Source organism: Elephas maximus, chromosome 1, assembly GCF_024166365.1.
Source record: "Elephas maximus indicus isolate mEleMax1 chromosome 1, mEleMax1 primary haplotype, whole genome shotgun sequence".
Taxonomy (NCBI): Eukaryota; Metazoa; Chordata; class Mammalia; order Proboscidea; family Elephantidae; genus Elephas; species Elephas maximus.
The window spans coordinates 149,218,189-149,245,062 of record NC_064819.1 but is presented as its reverse complement, the minus strand read 5'-3'; the positions used below and the strand labels follow the sequence as shown (position 1 = coordinate 149,245,062).

General features: G+C 43.2%; 1 protein-coding gene across 1 annotated transcript in view; it reads right to left on the bottom strand.

Moving 5' to 3' along the window:
- Positions 1 to 19,335, bottom strand: part of NT5E (5'-nucleotidase ecto) — a 46,487-nt gene extending 27,152 nt beyond the window's left edge. The window contains exons 1-2 of the mRNA XM_049896675.1: positions 18,924 to 19,335; positions 1,945 to 2,167 (exon numbers count right to left, since the gene is read on the bottom strand). Of these exons, the coding sequence (XP_049752632.1) occupies positions 1,945 to 2,167; positions 18,924 to 19,262 (562 nt within the window). The 5' untranslated portion in view covers positions 19,263 to 19,335. The remainder of the gene's footprint in view (positions 1 to 1,944; positions 2,168 to 18,923) is intronic.
- Between the last annotated feature and the right edge of the window lie 7,539 nt (positions 19,336 to 26,874).

Genomic DNA, 26,874 nt, shown 5'->3' with positions numbered 1-26,874 from the left:
TCCTCAAGCTCCCTCCCAAATCACTGACTTTATTACTTCTACAGCACTCAATCACATTTGATCTTAAAGGAACTAAAAAGAACAGCAAATAAAATATAAATTATGGTGACAGTATTAGCTTTTGAATTTGCTAATACGCATTTATTCAGTTTTTCAACAAACTGGCATCTTTACCTAAAGATCGTAAGGTGGCCTCTATATTAGGTTCCAGACATTCAGTGAGGGGAGACCTAGCCTCTGACCTCAGGCAGCTCAGGCCAGTGTGGGAAGCTGAGAGTAAGGGACAAATGCAATACACCAGTGTGGCCATGCTCAGGGAGGGTGTGAGCTGGGGGCACTGATGACTCAGAGCAGGGGAGCCCAACCCACTGGGGGAGCAGATGGCAAGGGTGGCAGAGGCTGGGTGGTGGTGCTTCCACCCTTTGCAGATAAGCCTCCAAGAGCCCAAAGAAGAAGCACCCCGTTAGCTCCTGGGAAGGTTTGATCATCCAGAGCCCTGCTGTGCGCAGGGGAAGGGACAAGGGCCACAGTCAAGCTGGACAGGCTGGAGAAGGCCAGCCTCAGACTTTCCAGTTAGGTCCTTCTGGTGTGATCACATCCCTTTTAGTCAGAAAAGTACTTCCAGAACATTTCAAAAGCCAGCAACTCCTGGGTGCCCACAACCACCCTCTGCCCCATAATAACAGCTGTGTCATACAGTTTACAAAGGCATGATCACCCATGCGGCAGATGTCTACTTGCCACCTCAGGTACTGTCAATCCCCACCCACACAGTGGAGAGGGGAAAGGCCTTACTCCAGCCCTGCCTCCCTCCTTGGCTCCTTTTTCAACAGATGACCTTTTTTGTTGTGATTTCCAGTGGCCTAATCCTATTTTTTTAACAACAACAATAACAAATACACTAATTTTCCAATTTTTAAATAATCATATATCCTTTATTTGTTCATTCTTAATGAAAACCCTTGTTTCTGGGTAATGCTAGCTCCTACCTTCTCTTTTTTCTTCAAATATGAAAAGAAAATTAATTTGGATAATTTAGAGAAACCTCATTTTTATTCTCACTGCCCAAGTGTTCCAGTAAAATTATTTCAATAATAGTTGCTCAAAAATGTTCCCTGAAAGATTATATATATCTTAATATAGTTGTTGGGTGCCATCGAGTTGATTCCGACTCATAGTTACCTAATGTGACAAGAGTTGAACTGCCCCATAAGGTTTTCAAGACTGTAATCTTTATGGGAGCTGATCAACAGGTCTTCTCCCCCAAGAACAGCTGGTGGGTTTGAACAGCCGACCTTTGGTTTGCTTAATCACTGCGCCACATAACACACATATGTATATATGTATAAAGCTCTATATAAAATGACATACACATCTTAAAACCATTTAAGAGTATATACGTATTTCCTAGAAAGATTTTAAGATCTAACGAAGTGATTAAAACAACAGGAGATAAATAATGGAAGGGAAAAAGGAGCATTAACCAGAGCACATAATGTTTGTACTAGAAAATGGAAGATAAGGGAAGCTACTTAATTGAAGTAAGGCCCTAGCTCTGGGCTTCTGGCTCCACAGGAAGAGAGGCAGATATGTGACTCTCACCCTCCACTGCTGCTTAACGTTGGATGTGAATGGCTTTCAGTTCCAATTTAAGATGCAGGACAACGGAAATGAAAAAAAAAAAAAAAAGAGAGAGAGATAATGTTTATGTCTACAAAGATGCTCATTGAGCAGAAGAGCAAAAGTCTATAAGAAGCAACTTAAAACTACATGGAACCCACTAGACTGATTTTATCAATGTCTTCTTAAGTATACCCTTTATCCAGTATCACACATTATTCCAACTTTTATCTACAGTCCCTAAAAAATAATGCCAAGCTCTGATTTAGTGCATCTATTTTCAAGGAATGAGTGCTTTATAGTACTTTTATAAGGAGAAAATACCTGGATTTGAGAGAAAAGGGGTTTCTCTCGAAGTGTAGCCAACAATTCCCACAACTTCACTACCAACATTAAGAATTTTATATGGCAAATAGAGTCCAGATATTTGAGATGCTAGAGGTCCCTCTGCCTTAATGTTAGCACTCAGAATTGGAAATTTGACCCCCTTGAGGAGTGGATCCATCAGTCCTTCTACACCATTGTCGAATTCATGATTTCCCAGGGCCTAGTAGAAAGGAAAGAGAGAAAAAGAATTAGGTACTCTGGAATGTCCAATAAGAGCATTTAAACAATATTACATTAGCCCAAAGTAGAACTGCCCCATAGGGTTTCCAAGAAGTGGCTGGTGGATTCAAACTGCTGACCTTTTGGTTAGCAGCTGAGCTCTTAACCACTGTCACCAGAGCTTCAACATTAGCTCAGTGGCTCCCAAACCTGGCGAGGCTCCATGGTGCAGAGATTCCACGGCCTTGTGTCCACCTCACCTTCATTCCCAGAGATTTTATTCAGTGGGCCTGGGGCAGGGCCCAGGAACGTTCAGATCATCAGGCTGGTCTGAGAATTCTACCTCAGGCCACACACCACAGGAAGTGGACTCAACCTGCTGGAATATCCCCTGGTGAGCTGGTTAGACATCCACTGTCCAGCCATCCCCATCTCATTTCGTCAGTCTGGGGCAGGTTCAAGGGTCTGGGCTGACCAGGCTCTGTTCAGCCTTATCATGCCCTGTTTTCTCTCATAAACACACATCATGTAAACTGCCATCTGCCAGGGAGTGTTATTAAAACCAATAGGATTAAAAAAAAAAAAAAAATAGGATTTTAGCAGGAGGCAACATGAAATGTATCGCCAACACAAGCAAGAGGTCTCTCTTCCTCGTTGTATCTCCTCAGTCATGATTCCGCTATATTCCCACAACCGTTTCTTCCCAAGGACTCCAGTGGTCCTCTCATTCTACTGGGAAAATAAAGATCCCAAAAGCCAAGGAGGAAATAGCATTCTCCGTATTTGCTGTGTGGTACTGGCTTCGCCCTCAGTAAGATCAGGGCTACCTTTTGCTTCATCTCCAGCAATTACACATCCAAGAACTCCACGGTGAGATGAACATGTGACTCTTCCACCCCTTTCTTCATTGTCTACCAGGAATAAGCCCATCTCCTCTAGGCACCTACCCCCTTTTTCTGGCTGCTAAGACTGTTTTGCTAACTTATAACAGCGAAATCTCACTTTCTAAACACCATACCTGATGTTGCTTAACTTCGTAGGTCATTTAGGAACAGGCCTGGATGTGCTAGGTGGTGACCCCTCAAACTAAATTAGGGCCTTTGTGTATTCTCTTTTAGCCTACACCTCCCACTTTCTTCCTTCCATATTGGTGGGGTCATTCATTTATGCCTGTCTTCATTTTTTTTTTTTTTCTGCATGGGTCGAGTGCTCCCTGTGCCACCATGTCCCCCCACCTCTGTGCTGCGCAGTGCCGTATCCCCCTCACCTGGCACACAGGCACTCACTGAGTATCTGTAGCACAAATAATTGTGTGTAATAGGTTTCTATGGAGAAAGTGACAAAATATCTTTAAATTTCCATATATTTGTCTCCTTTATTAACTTTAGGATTTCTGAATTTGCCTGTTCCCCCAACTCTAACTATCTACCCATTTTTACTTCTTCCTCTTACTGAATTAACTTCCCTTTTAAATGCTTATCTGTTTTTAAAGCTTTTCCCAGTCTTTGGAAACTGTCTTTTTCTCTTCTATTGTTAGAATGTCATGGCTTCCTCCTATGGTGAAATAAATCCTCTTTATCTTATTACCATAACTAGCTTGCTTAACTGTAAAGTTTATTTTAAAAGAATGTTTCTATAGAAAGGTTATTTCACTTGCCATCCACTTTGTAACTTACCAGCAACATTATCTTTCTAGCATTTGACAATAACTGAAATTATATTCTCCATTTATTTGTTCCTTGTTAATGCCCCTCCCCACCAAGTGCAACTCCCCTGAAAGTATGGCTTTTTCGCCTCTTTGTCTCTGTGAGGAGAAGAGCCCCTGATTCATGGTGTTCAATAAACACTTGTGGATGGACCAACCCAATGATCTTGTTCACACCCACATCTTCAATTCCAAATTGAAAGCTCCAGCTAAGACTTTTCTCTTGACCTTTAGATCTGTATGTCCAAATGCCACGGAGAGATTTCCCCCAGATGTCTCACAGGCACCCTGTCATGGATTGAATTATGTCTCCCCCAAAATGTGTGTATTAACCATGATTCCCAGTATTCCATGGTTGTCCTTTTTGTGATTGTAATTTATGTTAAAAAGGATTAGGGTGGGATTATAATACCCTTACCAGGTCATATCTCTGATGCAATATAAAGGGAGTTTCCCTGTGGTGTAGCCTGCATCACCTTCTATCTCCCGAGAGATAAAAGGAAAGGGAAGTGAGCAGAGAGTTGGGAACCTCATACCACCAAGAAAGCAGTGCCGGGAGCAGAACGCATCCTTTGGACCTGAGGTTCCTGCGCTGGGATGCTCCCAGACCAAGAGGTTGACGACAAGGACCTTCCTCCAGAGCGGACAGAGAGAGAAAGCCTTCCCCTGGAGATGATGCCCTGAATTTGAACATGTAGCCTACCTGACTGTGAGAGGACAAATTTCTCTTTGTTAAAGCCATCCACTTGTGGTATTTCTGTTATAGCAGCACTAGATGACTGAGACACACCCCAAGATTACCATGCTCAAAGTCCCCTCCTCTGAGATTCCCCATCTTGGTTCATGGTGCCACCATCTACCTAGTCAATAAAGCTAATACCCTGGAGCAGCTTGAACGCTCTCCCTCCCTTTCCCTCCAGCACCCCTCTCTTTACTCGTTGTTGTTAGTTGCGGTGGAGTCGATTCTGACTCATAGTGACCCAGTGTGTGCACAGTAGAACTGTTCCATAGACTTTTCAAGGCTGTGATCTTTCAGAAGTAGATTGCCAGGCATGTCTTTCAAGATGTCTCTGGGTGGGTCTGAACCACCAACCTTTTGGTTAGTAGTCAAGTGCTTAACCATGTGCGCTCCCAGGGACTCCTCTCTTTACCTACATGTCCCATTTTCCTTCCAGCCCATTGTTACTGCCTTAGTGCTGTCTTCACCATTCTCTCCTGGGCCACTGCAACAGCTTCCTAACTGGGCTTTCAGCTTCATCATCCCCTTCTCTAAAGCGCTCTTCATATTGTTGCCAGAATAATCTTTCTAAAATGCAGGCCTGATCTTGTCACTCTCGACCTCATGGTCTTACATAAACTGCCCTTATGATAAAATTCAACATCCTGAGCAGGAGCCATGAAGGCTCTTTTAGATCTGGCCTTGCCTTCCCTGCCCACCTCCCCACCCAGCCTCATCTCTGACATTCACGCCTCATGTGCAAGGCAATGAGACAGAGAGGATCTGCCATGTAGGGGCAGTGATCTGGGGCACGTTTCTAAACCCTGGTTTCCTCTAAAAGGGCAGTGAATAATACAGAAGTTGTAAGGGAAATGAGCCAACATTTACACAGCCCTTGCCACACACCAGCATCCAGCAAAGTGACTGTGTATAGAAAATCTGGTTTCATAGCGTGAGGTTGGTACTATTATCACCCTCATTTTACAGATGAGAAAAAGTGAGGCCTGAGAAGTTAAATGAATTGGTCGAGGTTACACAAGTAGTAAGTGGTGGAGCCGGTATTACAACGACTTCTGTTTGATTCCAAAGTTTTTAATCTTTATGTTTGGATGTAAATGGCTTTGCACAAGGCCTAAAACATAGTGAACACTTAAAAAAAATTTCTAACTACTTGCAGTTTCCCATGCTCTCACTTATCTTTATACATTTGTATATGAGAGGTAGGGAGGTGGGTAGATAGATAATGTAATCGTTGAGGTTCTGTGTCTACTTGGCTGGGCCGAGATTCTCAGTCGTCTGGCAGTTACGATGTAGTCAGGCAGTCGTATAATGATGTAATCACTTCCATGATGAGATCTGATATAATGTAATCATGTCCATGATGGGATCTGCTGTGAGTAGCCAATCAGTCCATCCAATATAGGTGGGCTTTCTGGCAAGGCTCCTGGGCTTTTGTTTCCTCTGGATCTTGCAGCTGGCTCCTGTTTGTCTGACTTCTGGTTCTTGGAACTTTAGCTAGCAGCTTACTTGCCGCCTTGCCTGCCGATCTTGGTTCGCCAGCCCCTGCAGCTAGCTACATGAGTCAGGAGAAGCCTCCAGTCTGACCCACAGACTTGGGACTTTCTAACCTCTACAACCACATGAGCCATTTCCTTGATATAAATCTCTTTCTATATATATTTATACACTTTACTGGTTTTGCTTTTCTAGAGAACTCAGCCTGAGACAGATACATATCAGTTGCCATCAAGTCGATTCCAACTCATGGTGACCCCATGTGTGTCAGAATACAACCGTGTTCCATTGTGTTTTCAGTAGCTGAGTTTTTGGAATATATCACCAGGCCTTTCTTCCAAGGTGCCTGTGGGTGGACTCAAATCACCAACCTTTCGATTAGCAGCTGAATACGTTAACCATTTACACCCCCCAGGGACTCCAATAGATAGATAGAAGGGATATTCCCTCTCTTTGTAATGCATGTAAACTGCCTTATCAACTAATGGCTTCAGCTCCTGAAGTCTGATGGCCCTTCTAGAGGACAGACTGCCCAAGAACCCTTTATTGCTCTCCTGTCTGAGTTACACGTCCTTCCTCTGCTCTGATGGCCATCTCTGTGCAGCCCTGCTGACCTTTTATCTGCCCATGGAGTAGTCAGCCCCTTTAGAGCGTGGCCTTTCTCTCAGTATCTTCTGATGTCCAGTGCAGCCCCTGGAGTATAGCAAGGGTGCACTGTTAGCAAATAAATGAGTAAACAGAAGCATCTCTAACAAATATACTGTCTTTCTGCAAGACATAGCTAACTTTTCCTACAAAAATTAACTCAGAAAAATTCATTTCTTAACACTAAGTTTCTTTAGAAACTCTTATTTTCATTTCCTCACCTTGACTTTCTCCTACTCATTTTTCTTTTATTGCACGAATTAGAGCTTAATTATTTATCGGGTCTTTAGAAGAAGGATCATGTCATTCATCTTAGGGCACCAAGCTGCCACCACACTGCTGGCATTAAATAAATTGATCTTATTTATTCATATCTATTATTTTTATTAACAACATGAAAATACCTCAGAAAAATTCCGTCCAAGGGAAGAACATGGAGTAATAAAAGACAGAACGGCATAACAGAGCAGATCAATCTTTCCATGTTCTTTTACATTTTATAGAGCTTTTGTAGTATAAACATACCCATTGCCGTCAAGTCAATTCCTACTCATAGCAACCCTATAGGACAGAGTAGAACTGCCCCACCGAGTTTCCAAAGAGTGGCTGGTGGATTCGAACTGCCGACCTATTGGTTAGCAGCCATAGCACTTAACCTCTACGCAGCACAAACATAGGAGATTTTAAAAATCACCTTGTAGAATTATCCCTCCTTTTATGGTCCTCTCTGAAAATTCTCACCCAATTTCCATTGTGTGCTTGTTAATTTTTTGTCTCTCTGTCCACTGTCTCCCTTCATGACTTTTACAATTAATCCTGATTTTAGCTAAACTGCTACTTATCACTTACTGTTTTAATCCTTGCCTTAGGCAAGCAATTCCCCTGACCTTAAATGTGTGTATGTGCAGGCACTCTCTCTCCCTCTTTCATTTGTAATTTTGAGCTTATATATTCGCTAACCCTATTCATTCACTACTCCTAATCCTATGACAACTTCTTGAATTTTTACTATAAACACTACATTTCACCAAATGCACTTTTCTGCAATTTAAGGGAGTTGATTCTAGCAAAATGATCTTCATCAGTAGCTCCAACACCAGAATCATAGAAATATAAGCATCTGGCCCAGCTCCTGCTCCTCAGCCCCACCACTTTCTTTGTGCAGGTGAAGGGTCAAAACACTTTTTTTTTTTTTTTTAAAGAACTGATGATCTTATATGAAACCATACTCTCTACCTAGTACAGTTCAGTAATTTCTACCATCCACACATCTGAAATGTTGCCTGCTTTTTAGAGCCTAAAACAAATGAAAATGAAAGGATAAAAGAAAATTAGAATCTGGTAAAATAAAACTAGGAAATCCATTTATTCCTTAATTCTTCTGGGACTCAAAACCCTATTATTACTGTGAAATAAACTCTTAGTTCAAGCTGTTTTTCACACCTCCTGTTAGGTGTTTCTTAATGTGGATAGTTTATAAAAGCCCAGTGGTTTGGAGATCCCTCTGTTGACTAAGGGTAAGGCCCAGACAGTTTTTCAGGTCATATGAATCAGCAATGGAAGAATGAAGATATTCAAAGATTTCTGAATCTAAATTTCTTGATTTAATTATTAAAAACACCCCATAGTTAGAAGTGAGGGGAAGCCGGTGTCTGAATTTGGTTTGTAATTCATACAAATTCTATATACAGGCCAAAGTCCATGTTCCCTTTGGGGACAGCAATTTCCTTACTTAGAAAATTTTTCTGGTAATTATGGGGTGATCAAATCCCTATTTATTTATTTCCAATGAACTGTATGCTAAAAAATAAAAAAAATTCAATTATCATTTCTTGAATATCAAATTAAATGGAAGGCACCCTGTACCTACTCAAGTTGAAATGCCAACAAATGTACAATATCATAATCTTTCCCACTGCGTTTGAACTGAACCTCAGAATCCTTCTTATCCTTATTAACAGGTAGTTACTGTCAATCAACTAAAGATGGTACTTCCTTGCACTAATAATATAATCCTGAGATATATTTAAACGCATCTTTAGCAAGTAAAAAATGCAAGAAGTAATATTTTCAAATAAAGAGGAAAAGAGTCCTTTCTAATTTTTCTGTCTCATGAGGAATGCACTTTTGGTCCACAAATAGCATACATGGAATGCTGAACCGAACTTAGCAGTTACACTGGCACATATTGCCTGACCACACTGTTCTCGGGGGCAACGTACCAACTTTCATGTTGTTTCATTCCCTAAAGCTCTTCCTAGGAGGAGCTACTATTTATTCATTTACTCTTTTCATCCGTAAGCAAATGCTTCCATTGGTAGCAAGTAAATCGATGAATGAAAGACATAATTAGAACACTTCTCAGGGTGACAGTAAGGGAAGTGGAAGCAGTTGGTGTGAGAGTGGGTCAGAGGAGAATCAGGCCTGAACCTTGACCCTGGTGTTTCTCACGGTCTGCAGGAGGAAGCACAGGAGTCAGTGAAAACCCGATGGCCTTCCATGAAGGCCTCCATTATTCTGGAATGTTTTCTTATCACAGAGAAATGTCCCACTTTCTGATTTCTCCAGTTATAGTTGATTGATGGAAGCAGTCTCTCTTCCTTGTTACTAAGCAATATGTATTAATTGATTTTCATAACCCATTTAAAATGTGTCTTGATAAATATTAGGAGCTTGCGTGGTCCAAGCAGTTTGGGATCTACTGCTAATCTAAAGGTTGGCAATTCGAACCCTCCCACTTGTGCCATGGGAAAAAGGCCTGGCAATCTGCTTCCGTAGAGATTACAGACAAGAAAACCCCACGGAGCTCAGTTCTACTCTGTAACACATGAGGTCACCATGAATTGGAATCAACTCGACGGCAACGGGTTTGTATTTTTGTTTTGATACATATTTACTGAATGAATGACTGATGAATTGATAAATAATTCGTAAAGAGAATTAATGAATTCCTAAGGGTGGAGATATTGATCGCTCAGCCCCTGGGTCAGTTGCCACCCGTAGCCTCGTCCATGTCACCCAGAATTCTGTACAAATATCATCACTTTCTTTTTGTGCTATAATGGAAATAAAGGTTGAAAACACTGACTCTCTGGCCTCAGGTAATAAACTGGTAAAAACGCCCGCTGATGAATGAAAGCCTCTGATGAATGGACAGAGCAGCCACAGAGTGGTAATTTTAGCAAGAAACTAAGCCACAAAAGTCAAGCAAACCACAAAGCCCTGAAAGCTGAAAAAGCCTACGGACCATGAACCAGTGAGGCCTACGCCTTGGCCAGAGACTGCATTCTCAAATGGAACATGTATGCCCCCAAATAAAGCTGTGGAAAAAGAGGTCACGGTGGTCCAGCTCTGCTGAGCTCCCGCTGTAGCCTCTCTGGCTAGTTTTCTGCAACTCCAACTCATGGTGACCCATGTGTGTCAGAGCAGAACTGTGCCCCAAAGGGTTTTCAATGGCTGATATTTTGTAAATAGACCATCAGGCCTTTCTTCCGAGGCACCATTGGGTGCACTCAAATCTCCAGTCTTTCGGTTAGCAGCTGAGTGCATTAATCATTTGGGTTACAGGCAGTGTAAAAATGTGCCGGCCTGGGAGGGGGCAGGTAGGCCAAAGGTCCGAACGTAATTTTTCTTGCTTCAGGAGACACTACACAGAGTTGCCTGGGAGTGATCTGATGGTGACTGCACTTTCTCTCCCACCCCTCCCCATGGATTCCACTGTTCTCCATCCCCTCGGCCCCAGAGTCCCCTGCAAGGTCAACCACCACTTACTCCCAGTCATCCCATGAATAAGACACAAATGAGAGGCACATGGTTTTAAGTTTCTGGAGCCACATCCAGTAGGAAGCACCTGGAGAAGCAGTGAACAGCTGAGCAGCCACTATCATTTTCACCACCCACTCTCCACACCCAGCCAGCTGCACAGTCCTCTTGCTTCCCTTCCTAACCATCCCTTCAACTGGCCTTCTCTTCCACCCACTCCCATTGCCCATTCTGCCTCATTGCCTCTCACCAGGACCATTTCCAGGGTCTCCCAGCCTGTCTCCCTGCCACCTGGCTCAACACCTCCAACTGATCCACCACGGGTCGCCAGGACACACATTAGCTGTTTCTCATCCTTGCTTTCAGTCTCGCAAAGGTTTCCCATTTCCTGCTGAAACGGAAGTGCTTACTCTTAGAAACACCAAATGAGGCCTTCCCTCATCTTCCAGCTAATGCCCTTTCAGGTGCCTTAAGCTCCAGGAAAGGGGGCAGTGGTGGTTCAGTGGTAGAATGATTGCCTTCCACGTGGGAGACCTGGGTTTGATTCCCGATCAATGCACGTCCTGCACAGCTATCACCTTTCTGTCAATGGAGGCTCCTGTATTGCTACAGTGCTAAATGGGTTCCAGTAGAGCTTCCAGACTAAGACAGACTAGCCAGAAAGGCCTGGTGACCTATTTCAGAAAATCAACCAATGAAAACCCTATGGATCACAATGGTCTGGGATGGCACAGGGCCAGGCAGTGTTTCGTTCCATTGTGCCATGAGTCAGGGGCTGACTTGATGACAGTGGCTAACAACAAGTGCCCGGAACACTAAATCACCCAGATGCAATGAGCTGCTTAAGATGCAGCTCAAGCGTCGCTTCCTTGAGAAGCCTCTGTGACACCCCCACTGTAGATACACATCTCTTGTGTTTCCATTGTACCTTGTCACCTGTCACTAACAGCACTTGTACTCTCTGCACTGTCTGCTCCCACGTCTTTCTCCCAGAGTCAGGAGTGGGGTCGAAAGCCCCTGTATCCTTGGCGACAGCAACCAAGCACCTGGCACCAGTGCCCAGCAGCTGCTCACCGGATGAAAAATAAAACCACTCACTCTGTCTGCTCCATTTCAATGGGCTCCATTTTCATGCATGATTTGGTATATGGCTGTGCAAAACTTTTCAGAAGAAGGTGAGTTATGAGACAAATACAGTAAACAGTAGTTAAGCAATAGCTTAGATGTAATGAGAGAAGTCAAGTCGCTGGGAAGCAGGTATAAAGTTTAGCCAACCGCATTGCTATTCACAGTCTGACCCTCTGAGTGCAGTCACCCTGGTTCTCTTGTTTTCATTGTCTGTATTTGTATTTACAAGTTACCTTTATATGTTTACTGATATCTTATTTTCACTTGTTTGTGAATGGAACAGATATATGTTTAAAAAGGTTTGTTGAACCATTGTGAGGGTGTGTCTTGTGTGTGTACATAAGCATTATTGAGAGTCCACAATGGAAATCAGTGAGAAAACATAACTTTGTGAAAAAAGCAATCTTCTTGTGTGACCAGCTATATGTTCTATCAAAGGACACGCATATTTGAATTAGAAAGGGGACCGTTCATAGCCTGTTTCATTCATAGAGCACTATGAAAAAATATCAATAAATTTAACATAAGAGAACATCAGCATAGAAAAGGTTTTTTAAAGACAAAAAGAAATATGGATAGGTAACACTTTTATGCTACATGGCCAGGCACTGTTCACATATTTACTTAACAAATCCTTACCATGCTATGTGGCAGGTGCCATTATTTCCCTTTTTCATAGATGGGGAAATGGAGGCACAGAGCTCCCACAGTTAGTAAGTGACAGAGCTGGGATGTGAACAAAGGTAGTCAGGCTTTAGCATCCATGCCCTTAACGAATCTGCCAGTAAAATAACCATATGGAGGACACGAATATCATTGAACCACAACTCACTAGTTCCTTACAGGGTTCCAGACTGCCAAGTAACCAAACCACGGTCTTTGTTTTCAGGAAGCTGATAGACAAGATGAAAGCACACGTCTGTCCATCCACCCGTCCATCCATTCATCCATCCATCCCTCTATACAAATATCCATTCGTTATGAAATGTCCCCTTCCTAACTCAGATATGCTTGGTGTCCTTTGGTAGAGTAAATAAATGGTTAGTCACTGGAACAGATTTCCAACAGAAAGAAACTTATCACAAAGTTCTATTTTTGCAATAATGTTCACTCACACACACAAGACACACATACAACAGTTCAACAAAACCTTTTTAAAAATATCTGTTCCATTGACAAACAAGTGCCAATAAACTATCAGTACACACATAAAGGTAGCTTGTGAGAACCACAGCGAGGAGCCCGAGTGAGACAGCCAGGTAAAGACAGGAGCTACACTGCCCATTAAGACACTGAAGGGCCTCAGAGGGAGCTTCACCATCAGGGAAAGCCTACGGGCAAATGGCAAATGAGGGAATGAAAACAAGTAGGGCAAGGCAGCCAAAAATGTTCCAAGAGAGGCTTAACCATGATGTTTGAAGAAAAACAAAGGAAAGGAGAGTTGCTTTAAGAGGAGTGCAGGATGCAAGATGGCAGAAGAAAAGAATTTTTTAATCCAGAGAAATCATTTGTAACAATGTCAAATTATCATTTGTCAGAAAGTGCCACAGATTTATTTAGCTAGTCATTTATACACTAGCATATTCCATAAGGGACTGGAGCTTGAAAGTCACAGCCACAGGATGGGGTGGGGGCTGATCAGATCTCTGAAGCTTAGGGATCCATGACCCTGGAGGTGTTTGCATCTTCTGAGGTCTTGGCCTAGGAATAATTACTAATTTTTTTGCCTTTTTAAAAATAGCATTGCCTTCAGGATCTCTCTTTCAGGCTTCCCAAACTTGCATCGCTAATTTGTCTTCCCAAGTAGGGCTTTGTTATTCAAGATAAAGTGATTTGGAGAGTTTCCTTAACCTGAGAGATCTTTTCAGCTCTTGAATATAAACACTCTACCTTTCTCAGGAATTATGTTTTTGAGGAAGGCCCAGAAACACACTCCCTTTCTATTTGGGCACCTACAGTAAGTATGAGGGCCCAATGTGTCTTTTACAAACCAGATCTTGAGCTCTAGGACCCTGTGCTCAACTGTTGAAATTTCAGCCCATTTGCTTTGCTCTGTTTATCCCCTCTGCTTCATAGATCTTACCCAGCCCCTCTATGTGGTTAAGACCCATTGCCACTGAGTCAATTTCCGCTCATGGTAATTTTTCCAACAGCTGTAATTTTTATGGAAGCAGATTGCCCGGCCTTTCTTCTGCAGTACCACTGGGTGGGTTCGAATCACCCACTTTAGGTCAGTAGTCAAGCACAAACTGATCACACCACCCAGGGACCTAAACAAATCAAAAGATGCCCAAACTTAGTAGCTATTAGAAAATTACAAAATAAAACAACAATGAGATGTCATTTTTAAACCTTTTAGAAAGCTAGATAGAGCTACCAGGTAAAGATATGGGGTACCCGCATGAGGACATCTGGAGCAGCATAAACTGTGGAGGCAGGGAGCTGGAGGCAATCTCCAACTGGGCACCCAGACTGTCGATGGGTAAAATGAAATGATACTACAGAGCATGGCGCAACAACATGGTGCAACACGACAGAATTTCATATAACAGCGTGAGGAATCACAAACACAATGAGTTTAGAGAAAACAAGCAACAGAATGAGTTGAGTAACAGGTCTATTTACATAGTTTAAAAACCCAAGTGCACAGAGAAACAAAAAGATGTAAATGAAAACATTAGAATGGCTGTCTATGCAGGAGATCAAGAGTGGTGACAAAGGGAACTGACAAAAACCTGATAATCCTGTTCTCAAGGATAAGGCAGGGGCCACAGTGCCCACCCTTATTGCTGACTCAGGCATTCGGGGGCAATTTGCTAAAGCTAAAGCTGCAGGCTTTTGGACAGAAAGTGAGCTTATGGGTTGGTGCCTCATAATCAGGTGATGGGGGGTAAGAGTTAGGGCCAGCACCCCACAATGGCGGTGGGAGAGGGAGTGGGAGCAGTTAGAGAGGAGGCAGCCCCCCGGGGGGCACAAGAAAACCAAAAAACCCAAACTTATTGCTTTTGAGTCCATTCTGACTCATAGTGACCCTATAGGACAGAGCAGTACTGCCCCACAAGGTTCCCAAGGAGCAGCTGATGAATTCAAACTGCCAACCTTTTAGTTAGCAGCCATAGCTTTTAACCACTGCGCCATCAAGGCTACAGGGCAAGCACAAGAGACTATCCTCCTCACACCTGCCTCGGTGCTAAGAACACAACTTCTGAAGATGAATCCCTGTGGGCTTTGCATTTTGAGGGAATTTCATAAAATTGCTCAATGAGTTAACATTAAGAATAGTTTAGACAACAGAACCTTGAAAGCATGATGTTGTGTGAAGTAGACCAATCACAAAAAGAAAAATATTATATGATCTTACTAATACGAAATACATAGAATGCAAAAATGCATAGAGATCAAAGTGTAATATTAGTTACCAGGGGTGGGAAGGAAGGCGAAAGGGGCAATCATTGTTTGGGAAGCACTGAGTTCCTGTTTATGGTGATGGAAAATCTGGCAAAGGACATTGGTGATGGTTGCAGAACATGACTGAATGTAATTGGTGTCACTGAACTGTACACATGAAAAATGTTGAATTGGCAAATGTGCTGTCTATGTTTTTACAACAACAATAGTACTTTTTAAAAAAGAAGAGTTTAGACAATGGGATATAGAAAAGATAGTGATGGGGACCACAGGGTGAGTCAAGGTAGACTGTGTACCAGGCTGCCAGAATCAGATAAACCATAGACGCAAGAGCCAAACCTTCCCTTCCTTACAACTGGGCGGTGGGGGGCGGGGGGAGGTGATGGTGGGGGAAACAGGGCACTCAGAACTAACATTTACCGAGTGCTTACTATGAGCCAGCACTGCACTAGAGATTCTTACATTACCTCATGTACTGCTCACAAAAATTCTCGGTGGTGGGGTAATCATTCTTGCTTTACAGTTAAGAAATACGAGGCCAGAGAAAGTAACCAGGCCAAGGGCACCACTGTCTTTCTCCTGCCTCAGGGGACACCAGCCTCTCCTTGGAGACAGCTATACCTACTAGCTAGCTTTTGCCTCCCTGCCTAGCAGCTGGGCCTGGGGGGTTTCCAGAACTATCAGAATGACTCCAGCTCTCACTGGGACATGGCAGGTCTAGGAAGTCTACACCTCCTTGGAGGCTCCTGTTGTAGAGGACTCCTGGGTTTAAGTCAAACTCTAGGGACTTCATCTTTGCCCTCCCATATGCTTGAGTCTTGATATGGCTTCTCTAAACCAGGTCCAGGTTCCAGAGAACTGCAGATTCCCTTCCACAACTATTTTCCATTCTGATCTGAATCTCCAGCTTCCAGGGATTCAGGACTTGGTAGTGGTGGAGGTGGCGGCGGGGGGAGCGCAGAAGGGGAGGCTCGGCAGAACAGCCACAAATTCCCTGGGAATGGTATAATGTAAGCAAAATGACAGTGAGAAATCTCTGTAAGAGTAGGAAATACAGCAGAGCTTTATCAAGTGTTTTAGCATTACAAGATCTAGGATTTTATGCAGGCCAAATCATTCTATTCGTCAAACTCCCCCAAACTGCACAGAGTAAGTCCTGATGAGATGCTATCAAGAACATAGCCTTACCACTTAATCTCCTCCTCCTCCTTACCCCCGCCAACATTTTTTAAGTGGCCTATTTTTTCCCCTCAGGCCCTAGTCTGATTATTTTGAGCAGAACTTGAAAGTGATTCAATCCAACAAATACTGTTAACATTCTCGGTTGTGGTGGGCTGTGACTTGTAACAGATTGTCAAGGCCTCACCCAGAAGCCCTGTCGTAAACACTTGAAATAATTAATATCATGAGCTCAATTTAACTAAAGAGAAAATGCTATTATTAGGGGAAACTAGCCCTGGTGGCACAGTGGTTAAGAACATGGCTGCTAACCAAAAAGGTAATTACTTTGAATCCACCAACTGCTCTTTGGGAATCCTATATGGCAGTTCTACTCTGTCCTATAGGGTCACTATGACCCTATCGACTCAATGGCAATGGGAGGGAATTCTGAATTTTATTTTCACCAAAAGTTTACACAACTGTGGAGAAAAGAGTGTCAGAAAAAGAAGTTTATTCCACTCTTCTGGGAGGAAATGAAGATGTCAACTACCAACAATTCACTTCTATAAATATTTATTTTTTCATTACTGTGTGGAGATACAGAGGCTAAGAGACCACTAAAGAAAAAAAAAATTTTTTTTTTTTTTTTTTAAGAGACCACAGACTTCTTTAAATCTACAATTCTGTGGAAGCTAAATGCTGGGGAGGTCCCCAGATGAACTCTGGAGCTTAAGAGTCTGTCTGAATTGCTGCTATTCTGAGTTTTCCAATACTATCAACATCAACAGTCAGAGTGGACAGGAGCCCTCTGTCCTTTTCTCAACTCATTAAAATGACCTGCTTCCTTGTTGAAAAAAACAAACGAAACAAAAACCAAACACCCAAACTGTAACCTCTTGTCTTTTTCTGTGCTCTTTTTCCTGTTTCCAGGAAAAAAATACAGCAGTGTGCTTGCCTGACCTCCCGCTGGCTCTTCAGTACCCCAGCCTGGACCACACCGCTCTTTCCCTTACACACACATGCACTTAGCAGGTTCCTCTGGACTTTCACTCTGCTCTTCCTTTTCTAAAGCTCTTAAGATTTCTTGTACCTAATTTCTCCAGTCTTGCTGAATTACCTTTTTTTTAAAAAAAAGATGCCCTCAAATCCACTCTGACTCATGGCAGCCCTATGTGTGTCAGAGTAGAACTGTGCTCAATAGATTTTTCACTGGCTGATTTTTCAGAAGTAGATTGCCAGACCTTTCTTCTGAGGTACCTCTGGATGAACTCAAACCTCCAGCCTTTTTTCTGTTAGCAGTTGAAGACTTCAACTGTTGTAGCACCCAGGGACTCCTGAATCCCTTTACTCTAGGCTTTTACATAGGGTTAAGCTTGAGTGGTTTGATTAAAAAATACATATATATATACTTTTCCATCATACTTACCTATTACTCTGTGAAGCCCTTGTAACACAGTGCCTAAGAGAATGGCTGCTAACCAGTAGGTCTGCAGTTGAAATCCACCTACTCTGTCCTACAGGGTCCCTACTTTGTCCTATAGGGTCACTATGAGTCAGAATCAGCTCAATGGAAATGGGTTTTACCTATTACTCTGTAGCCCTCCTCTCTTCCTTTTCTAGCATTCAGTCCAGAAAGCATGGATAGCTTTTAACTGAGCCTTGGGAGCCTGGACTAAATGCTTGCACATGTTTTAAGAGTCCCTTATCGGTCAAGTTGGACTCTTCCTAAAGGTCTGCTGCCAAACTGATGTTATTGCAATCCCAGGATACTGAAATCCTTTGAAGCCCCAGTGCTTTGACATTTTGGCCCTCTCCAAAGTTTTTTTTTTTTTTAAGTTATACTGTAGTGTCTGGCAATAATAAGAACTAACATTTACAGAGTGAGAGGCCATGCATACTATGTCCAGGCAACCCTATAAGGTAGATACCATTATTATTCTGATTTTATAAAGGATGGAACTGAAGCACAGAGAGTGTAAATAATTTGCCCAAGGTCACACAGCCGGAAGGTAGCTAAGCCAGGAATCTGTCCAATGGCTGTGATGTCCAGAATCAAAGGGATCTGGAGTCCACTCTCTTGTGTTTCCATCTTTTTGAGCTGGTGACATTTGCTCAACCTCTTTGACCCTCAGTTTCCTTTCAACAAAATTTAGACAAAACATGCTTTACAACAAATGAGATGCTTCACAGTTCTAGCTCAGTCCCTGGCACTCAATAATTACCAAATCTCCTATGCACCCTAGGTGAAACCCCTTGTAAAGGGCTGGGTCCCGCTCCTCTAAATACCTACACCACACAGTAAAAATCAAAACCAGACCCCTTGCGGTCGATTCTATTCTGACTCATAGGAACCCTATAGGACAGAGTAGAACTGCCCCATAGGGTTTCCAAGGAGCGGCTGGTGGATTTAAACTGCTGGCCTTTTGGTTAGCAGCCGAGCTCTTAACCACTGCGCCACCAGGGTTTTGCATAGTGGGAGTCCAATAACATCTGCACAGTGAAGACGAATCATCCAATGGACTTCTGTGTCTACATCTATCTGGCACATTCTGGTCTGTGTCGGTTTATTCCCCACATCTCTTTGTGCGTTGTCCTAGGTTTGCCACCCCGTGCCATCCTCTGCTCTCACACGGCTTCTCTCTCCGCCCAGGACTCCTACCCCTACGGCTCCCGAGCCTTCCGGACGTAGCGCGCCCGGGCTGGCCGCGGTCTTACCATGGCATCGTAGGACAGGGCGTTCATAAAGTGCACCACCTCGGCGCCCTTGTACACGGTAAACCAAATGGTGCCCTGGTACTGGTCGCCGGCGTCGAGTAGCAGCACATTGGGCTCGGCGTTGCGGATCTGCTTCACCTTGGTGAAGAGCCGCGCCACGCCGCCCACGCAAAGGCTGGCATTGACACACTTGCCCGAGTCCTCACTGGTCTGCTCCAGCCGGCTGTGCACGTCGTTGGTGTGCAGAATGGTGAGCTCCCAGGCGCCGACCCTGAGCCACAGCAGGGCGCCCAGCGCAAGGAGCTGCTGCACGGGGGCTTGCGGGGCTGCGGAACACATGGCTGCCGCGCGTGGAGCCGGCTGAGGTGCGCCGAGCGCTGCCGGCGCCGGGCTCTGCACTTTGGCCCCGGGGGCGGAGCGGGACCGCGGTCAGGGGCGGGCTGGAGGCTGACCCCCTGGGCGGCACACGCCCGCGCCGTCACCCGATCCTACACAGGCGCCTGGGGCTGTCCGGGCACGGCGGGCGACTAGCACCCGCTCCTTCAGGAACAGTGAGGAGGTTGTTCCTGGCGGAGCGTTGGCCACCGGCCGCGATGCTGGCCGGAGAGGGGAACCTGGGAGCCAAAAATCCTGCTGCGGGTGGGCTGCTATTTCCGGGGTGCGAGGAAGGAGGTGGAGGGGTCTACTCCGCGTGTAAGTCCTAACTGATTTTCGCCAATTTGAGGCACGGATTTTTCTAAAAGAGGAATGAATGTTTTGTGTTGGGCTTGTGATTGTGCGGGATCATCACTTGAAAGTGCGAAAGAGGGAAAAGAGAAGGCGGGAAGATCAGCGAGAAGGCGGGGTGGGGGGGGCCGGGGGGGAAGGGAAGGACAGAAAAAGGAGTTGGGGGGGAGGCAGAGAGGAACGCTTTGCTCTTTGGGCGGTGCCAAAAGCGGATTGTGAGACATGCCGACTCTCCCAAGTTTGAAAACGTACCAAGCCTAAATTTCTTAGACGTAGAATGCCGGAAGCTAAGAAATCTTTCGAATCCAGTCTCTCGTTTATTCACGATTAAAACCTTAGTGATAAAACAGTAGCCGTGCTCTGGCAGCTCTGGAAGCTAAAACGGGCGCAGTGCAGGCCTCCGTTGACTTTCCTAGTCTTTTCCAGTCTCGTTCTTGAGGTTTTAATGTGTTAAGGATGCTCGCACGCTCTGTGTCTCTCCTTCCCCCCCACCCCGCATCATATTTTAATGCAAAGCTTTTGTCAAGGAAGACAATAACAGGAATCCATATATTAAATTATTATCATCCTCATCTGTTTATTAATTGCGGAATTTCCCTCTGCTTAACGTTTGTCTCCTGAGTTTAAATTGAATGTAATCAACAGTTTAGTCACTCTAGAGAGACTGGAGAAACCCCCAGAGTATGGCGACTGGACACCTTTTTAGCTCAGTAATGAAGCCACTCCGGAGATTCACCTTTCAGCTAAAGATTAGACAGGCCCATAAAACAAAACGAGACTAAAGGGGCACACCAGCCTAGGCGCAAGGATTAGAAGGCAGGAGGGATCAGGAAAGCTGGTAATGGGGGACCCAAGGTTGAGAAGGGAGAGTGTTGACATGTCATAGGGTTGGCCACTAATGTTAGAAAACGATATGTGTATTAGCTGTTTAATGAAAAGCTACGTTCTATAAACCTTCATCTAAAGTACAATTAAAAAAAAAAAACAGTTACTTTTGGGAAGGGAAGGGGAAGGAGAATTGTTTTGGAGTTCCTACTAGGTGTCCCAGGATTTATGCTTTACAGAGAAAAGTGTATGTAATCCTTACACTCTTCCAAAATGCACCAGGCCAGCCTTCGTTTTAAGACATGAGGTTCGAGGTTAAGTTTGTAAATCATTTGCCCAGGAAAGATCATAGCGATTGGGAGCAATGGACTCTAGGGTCATGCAAGACACTTTCCCCTAAGATGTCATGCTTTGCAAAGTTTTGCCCAGCTTCTGCATCTGTGCTAGAAGCCAGAAGAGGAACTAATTGTTTTTTCTTTTTTTCCTATTTTAAAATAAATTTTAGATTTACATAAGAGTTGGAAAGATCGTTCGGAGAGCTCCCACATACCCTTCACCCAGCTTCCTCTAATGTTATCATTGTATGTAATGATCAAAACTAAAAAAAAAAACTAACATTGATACAAAACTATTAATTATACCACAGGTTTTATTTGGTTTTACCAGTTATTCCATTAATGCCCTTTTTATGTTCCAGAATCCCATCCAGGATATCACTAACTTCTAATCTGTGATAGTTTTGAAGGTATTTGTATACTGTCCTTCAATTTGAGTTTGTCTCGTGTTGTTTCTTTTTCTTTTTCATGATTAGACTCAGGTTATAGATTTGGGGAAAGACTGCCACAGAAGTGAGCTAGCTGCCCTTCTCACTGCTGCCCTTCTCACTGCATCATATCAAGGCATACATGATGTCAGCCCGACTTATGACTGATCACTGGGTAACTGGTTGTTTTTTGTTTTTTAACCTGGGCCACTGTAATGGCACTGAAATTCCTGCCCTGTCAATTGCTGCTAGACTTCGGATTTAAAATGGACTTTGATTACTTATTGGATCAAGTGCAAACTTCCCAACCTGACCTTTTAAAGATTCTCTTATGCAGCCCTTGCCTTCTGCTGTCCCTCCCACATCTGATGCTCCCTCTTTCACTTCCCTCCAAATCGCTCTTGCCAGGCTTTCTTCATGTCCCATGAGGTTTCTTTGACTACTCCAAGCCTTCTCTTCTCTAAATTCCTGGTTGATTCCTACAGTCTCACTTTACTGCGGTTTTACTTTGTTTCCCGGATGTTTAATGTGTGGGTCTTGACTTCTCACCACTAAAATCAAAACATTAATTTCAGCCTCCTAACAATGTAACTCGAATGGGACAGAACAGATCCTTGTTTTCACCCAAAATATACCTCAATTCTCAGATTTTTAATTCAGTTCACTCAAATAAATATAATGTCTCAACACATTTAAAGAGAAATAGATATTTTATTGAAGACTTTGTAAGAAGGCATAAAATAGGTTCACATCACACAAGAAACTTAAGCAAATCACTCATTAGACAGCTCCAGTGGTACGTGGGTAAATGTTTAATGACTGACTCTAAGAGGGGAAAAAATGTATCCACATACATTTATTATAAATTTTATTGATATAAACAATGTATACCACAAAATTTACAAATAATGATAAAATACACAGTACTTTTATTGCAAATTCTATATAGTGAATTGAATTTCAAATGTTTTCACTGTTTTTTGCGGAACTTTTGTATCCATTACCAATCTATGGTTGCAATTCAGCAGTGACTTGTCAAATGCAGTAACGTCCCAATTTACTACCCAATAAATGTATTGTTATTATATCTAATACGCGATCTAGAGTTAAACTATTTCTCACCCTCATACAACTAAAACCTCTTTCAGCTTCAGCACTGAGCACGTTGTTCACCAGTGATGTGAGTAGGCTCTTTGATGACTCATAATAGTTTTCAAATGCTGAATGACTGTTTCCTCAATGTTTGTGTTATTTCCAATGTAACGGCTATTGACACTACGCGCTTTACTCTCCATTACTTTATGAACAACCAATGAAACAACAAATCAAGTTCTGACTTGTATGTAGAGCTATCTGCCTTGTCCAAAATCATTCAACTACTAGATGATAGATAGGTTTTGAACACAATCGAATTCTAATACTCAGGATACATTGTTAGATCCTCAACAGCAGTGTTAAGGGGTATATATTACTATTCTCCTTTTACAGGTAACAAAACTGAGGTTCAACATGCTATGTCAGTTGTCCCACATTTATTGTTGGGCAGATTTTTATTTTTCGTATTTTTAACTATATTTCACACAAGCTCCTCTGCCCACTCAAAATGTTTATATTCTGCTGTCCCGCACCCTGGCATCTCTGACACCCCGGAGCAGTTGTTAGCCTGGGGGTTTCTGAGAAGGCTAAAGAAGCTCAGAATCTTCTCCTGCAGCTTTTGCCATGGTCTGCTTGGGACCACAGCAGGACCATGAGTGTATATCAGCCCCTTTCATAAAACCACATGGTATAGAGTGAATTGGGGCTGAGCCAACCCGGGATCCCCAAAGACAAAGCATGGGGAGACAGACCCTCCTGTACCACCAATTCTGATAGCTCAGACCTGTGTCCTCTAGCACCCTGGGAAAAGGCAGAAGCTCAATCTTCAGCTTCTCTGTCACGGCCTACTCAAGCCCCACAGCATAAGTAGCAGCAGCATCTTCCTCCCTCCTCCCCAGCAGACCCTGCCCCACATGGCCTCCTATCCCCACTGCGCCCCAGGTTCCATCAGAAAAGACGTGGTGTTTGGGTCTCTCTCCCTCCATGCAGAACCTGCGATGCCTCTCCTGTAGGCAGGAGGACTGTGACGCTCCAGGAACAGAATCCTCTCTGTCCTGGGACAGAAAGCTTTGATCAGCACGGTTGCCTTCCAAGCCCTCTTCTGCCACTACATGATGTAGTTCCATGTTGCTGGATTTTGAGCACAAAGGATTAAAACACATTATTCTGTTAAAAACAAAAAAAAATTCTGTTAGGTCCTTCCAAATGACCAGCAAGGAAAAGAATGGTGCACAGAAAAATGATGTAAGTCCTTAGCCCATTTTACACCAGAGGATTAATCTACAACCTCCTGTAATTCTTAAAGGGAAAACGCTGGAAGCCTGTCCTCTGTTTAGCAGGGAACAACTTGAGAACTGATTTGTCTAAGTTTCTATTTACCATCAACCCTATAAATTTATTACCTAGCTTTTCAGACAAACTTCCAAGACATTTACCCTTTACTTCTGCATGAAATTCTCAATGTGCTGGAGTGAAGTTTTACTTTTGTTTCAAACTTTTATGACATTTATTGATATCTGTTTTCCAAGTATGCAGACACTCATGTTTTAGAATTATAGAGAATTCCAAAGAGAATTGTTAATATGAATAAGAAAATTGTATTCACAGTCTTACCTGCAATATGCACACAGTTCATATTTGATTTAATTTGATTTGATTGAGGGAAGTCCAAAGAAATAGAGGTTGACATCTGTTTGTTCATTTTTTCAGCCAGCGTTTACTGAGCACTTACCATGTGCCAGGCACTCTGTAAGGCTCTGGGGCTTCAATGCAGAACAGCACAGACCTGGCTTTACAGTTCACGGAGGTCAAAGGCAAAATTGAAGCAACCACAAAACTGTGATATGACAGGTGGGGCATGTGTGTAGAAGCACACACATGGACACCTCACCCAGATTCAGGGTGAGGGACGTCTTCTCAGAGGAAGGGACACCTAAGCCGAGACTGGAGAAGAGAAGTGGGGAAAGGAATGTATCGAGCAGAGAGATAAGGCCCAGAGAAGAAACAGAATAGTGAGCCCTTAATGGGTAATGGGGAAAATGAGACTGCAGAAACCAAATCAACATTTAGATTTTCTCTGTGTCAAAGGAGTGAAGATATTGAAGAAGCCAGGCTGGAAGCTCCTGCTGGCTGCAACAGGCACAGGGGGTCTTTTTCTTCTTTTTTAAATTATAGAAGATACCTCCCCTTCCCAACTCTTTTTCTCAAAGTATAGAGGATTTTCTGAACTAAAAAGAGCTCAGAGATGGAGCAAAGCCCCAGGATCCTTGGCAGCAGAGAGAAGATAAAGAGGAAAACAAGACAGTTACCCTTCGAGAGGCCTTACAGCATGCACGTGGTCCTGTACAACCGTCACCTCTGCTATCCTCCAATCCACACTGCTCCAAAAGCTGCCAAGGCCATGTCAAACTGCCATAAAAGAAGACAATGGCCTGGGGTATCTTGATTTCACATACCTCCTAATTTTTTAGCCGGAATGTCTATGAATGAAATTATTTGTATTCGATTGTTTTTAAACCAACGATTCTTCCTTCTTCTTTTTTAAAAAATTTATTGTGCTTTAAGTGAAATTTACAAAGCAAGTCAGTCTTTCATATAAAACTTATACATAGCTTGCTGTGTATTCCCAGCTGCTCTCCCCCTAATGAGACAGCACACTCCTCCTCTCCACCCTGTATTCCCCATGTCCATTCAATCAGCTCCTGTCCCCCTCTGCCTTCTAATCTTACCTCCAGACAGGAGCTGCCCACATAGTCTCATGTGTCTGCTTGAGCCAAGAAGCTCACTCCTCACCAGTATCGTTTTCTGTTTTATAGTCCAGTCCAATCCCTGTTTGAAGAGTTGGCTTTGGGAATGGTTCCAGTCTTGGGCTAACAGAGGGTCCTGGGACCATGACCTCCGGGATCCCTCTAGTCTCCATCAGACCATTAAGTCTGGTCCTTTTATGAGAATTTCAGGTCTGCATCCCGCTGTTTTCCTGTTCCATCAGGGATTCTCTGTTGTGTTCCCTATCAGGGCCGTCATCTGTGGTAGCTGGGCACAATCTAGTTCTTCTGGTCTCTGACTGATGTAGTCTCTGGTGTATGTGGCCCTTTCTGTCTCTTGGACTCATATTTACCTTGTGTCTTTGGTATTCTTCATTCTCCTTTGCTCCAGGTGGGTTGAGACCAATTCATGCATATTAGATGGCCACTTGCTAGCTTTAAAGACCCCAGATGCCACTCACCAAAGTGGGATGCAGAATGTTTTCTTAATACATTTGTTATGCCAATTGACCTAGATGTCCTCTGAAACCATGGTTCCCAGACCCCTGTCCCTGCTACTCTGGTCTTCAAAGCATTTGGTTGTATTCAGACAACTGCTTTTTGTTTTTTCAGTCCAGTTGTGCTGACCTCCCCTGTATTGTGTATTGTCTTTCCCTTCACCTAAAATAATTCTTGTCTACTATCTAATTAGTGAATACCCCTCTCTCTCCCTCCCCATCAAAGAATATTTTCTTCTGTGTGTAAACCTCTTCTTGAGTTCTTATATTAGTGGTCTCATACAATATTTCACTCAGCACAATACCTTCCAGCTTCCTGCATGTTATGATATGTTTTGTGGATTCAAGGTTGTTCTTAATTGTTGCATAGTATTCCATTATGTGAGTATACTGTAATTTTTCCATTCATCCGTTGATGGGCAGCTTGGTTACTTCTGTCTTTTTGCTACTGTAAACAGTGCTGCAATGAACATGGGAGTGTTCATGTGAAGTCTCTTATTTCTCTAGGATATATTCCAAGGAATGGAATTGCTGGATTGTATGGTAGGTCTATTTCTAGCTTTTTACGGAAGTGCCAAATAGATTTCCAAAGTGGTTGTACCATTTTACATTCCCACCAGCAGTGTATAAGTGTCCCAGTCTCTCCACAACCTCTCCAACATTTATTGTTTTGTGTTTTTTGGATTAATGCCAGCCTTGTTGGAGTGAGATGAAATCTCATTGTAGTTTTGATTTGCATTTCTCTAATGGCTAATGATTGCGAGCATTTCCTCATGTATCTGTTAGCTACCTGAATGTCTTCTTTAGTGAAGTGCCTGTTCATATCCTTTGCCCATTTTTTAACTGGGTCATTTGCCTTTTTATTGTAGAGTTTTTGCGGTATTATATAGATTTTAGAGATCAGTCTCTGATCCAGTCTGTAGGTAATCTTTTTACTCTTTTGGTGAAGTCTTTGAATGAGCATAAGTGTTTGATTTTTAGGAGCTCCCAGTTATCTAGTTTCTCTTCTGGTGTTTGCATTGTTAGTAATGTTTTGTATACTGTTTATGCTATGATTAGGGCTCCTAGAGTTGTCCCTATTTTTTCTTCCATGATCTTTATTGTTTTAGATTTTATATTTAGGTCTTTGATCCATTTTGAGTTAGTTTTTGTGCATGGTGTGAGGTATAGGACTTATTTCATTTTTTTGCAGATGGATATCCAGTTACGCCAGCAGTATTTGTTAAAAGACTCTCATTTCCCCATTTAACTGACTTTGGGCTTTTGTCAAATATCAGCTG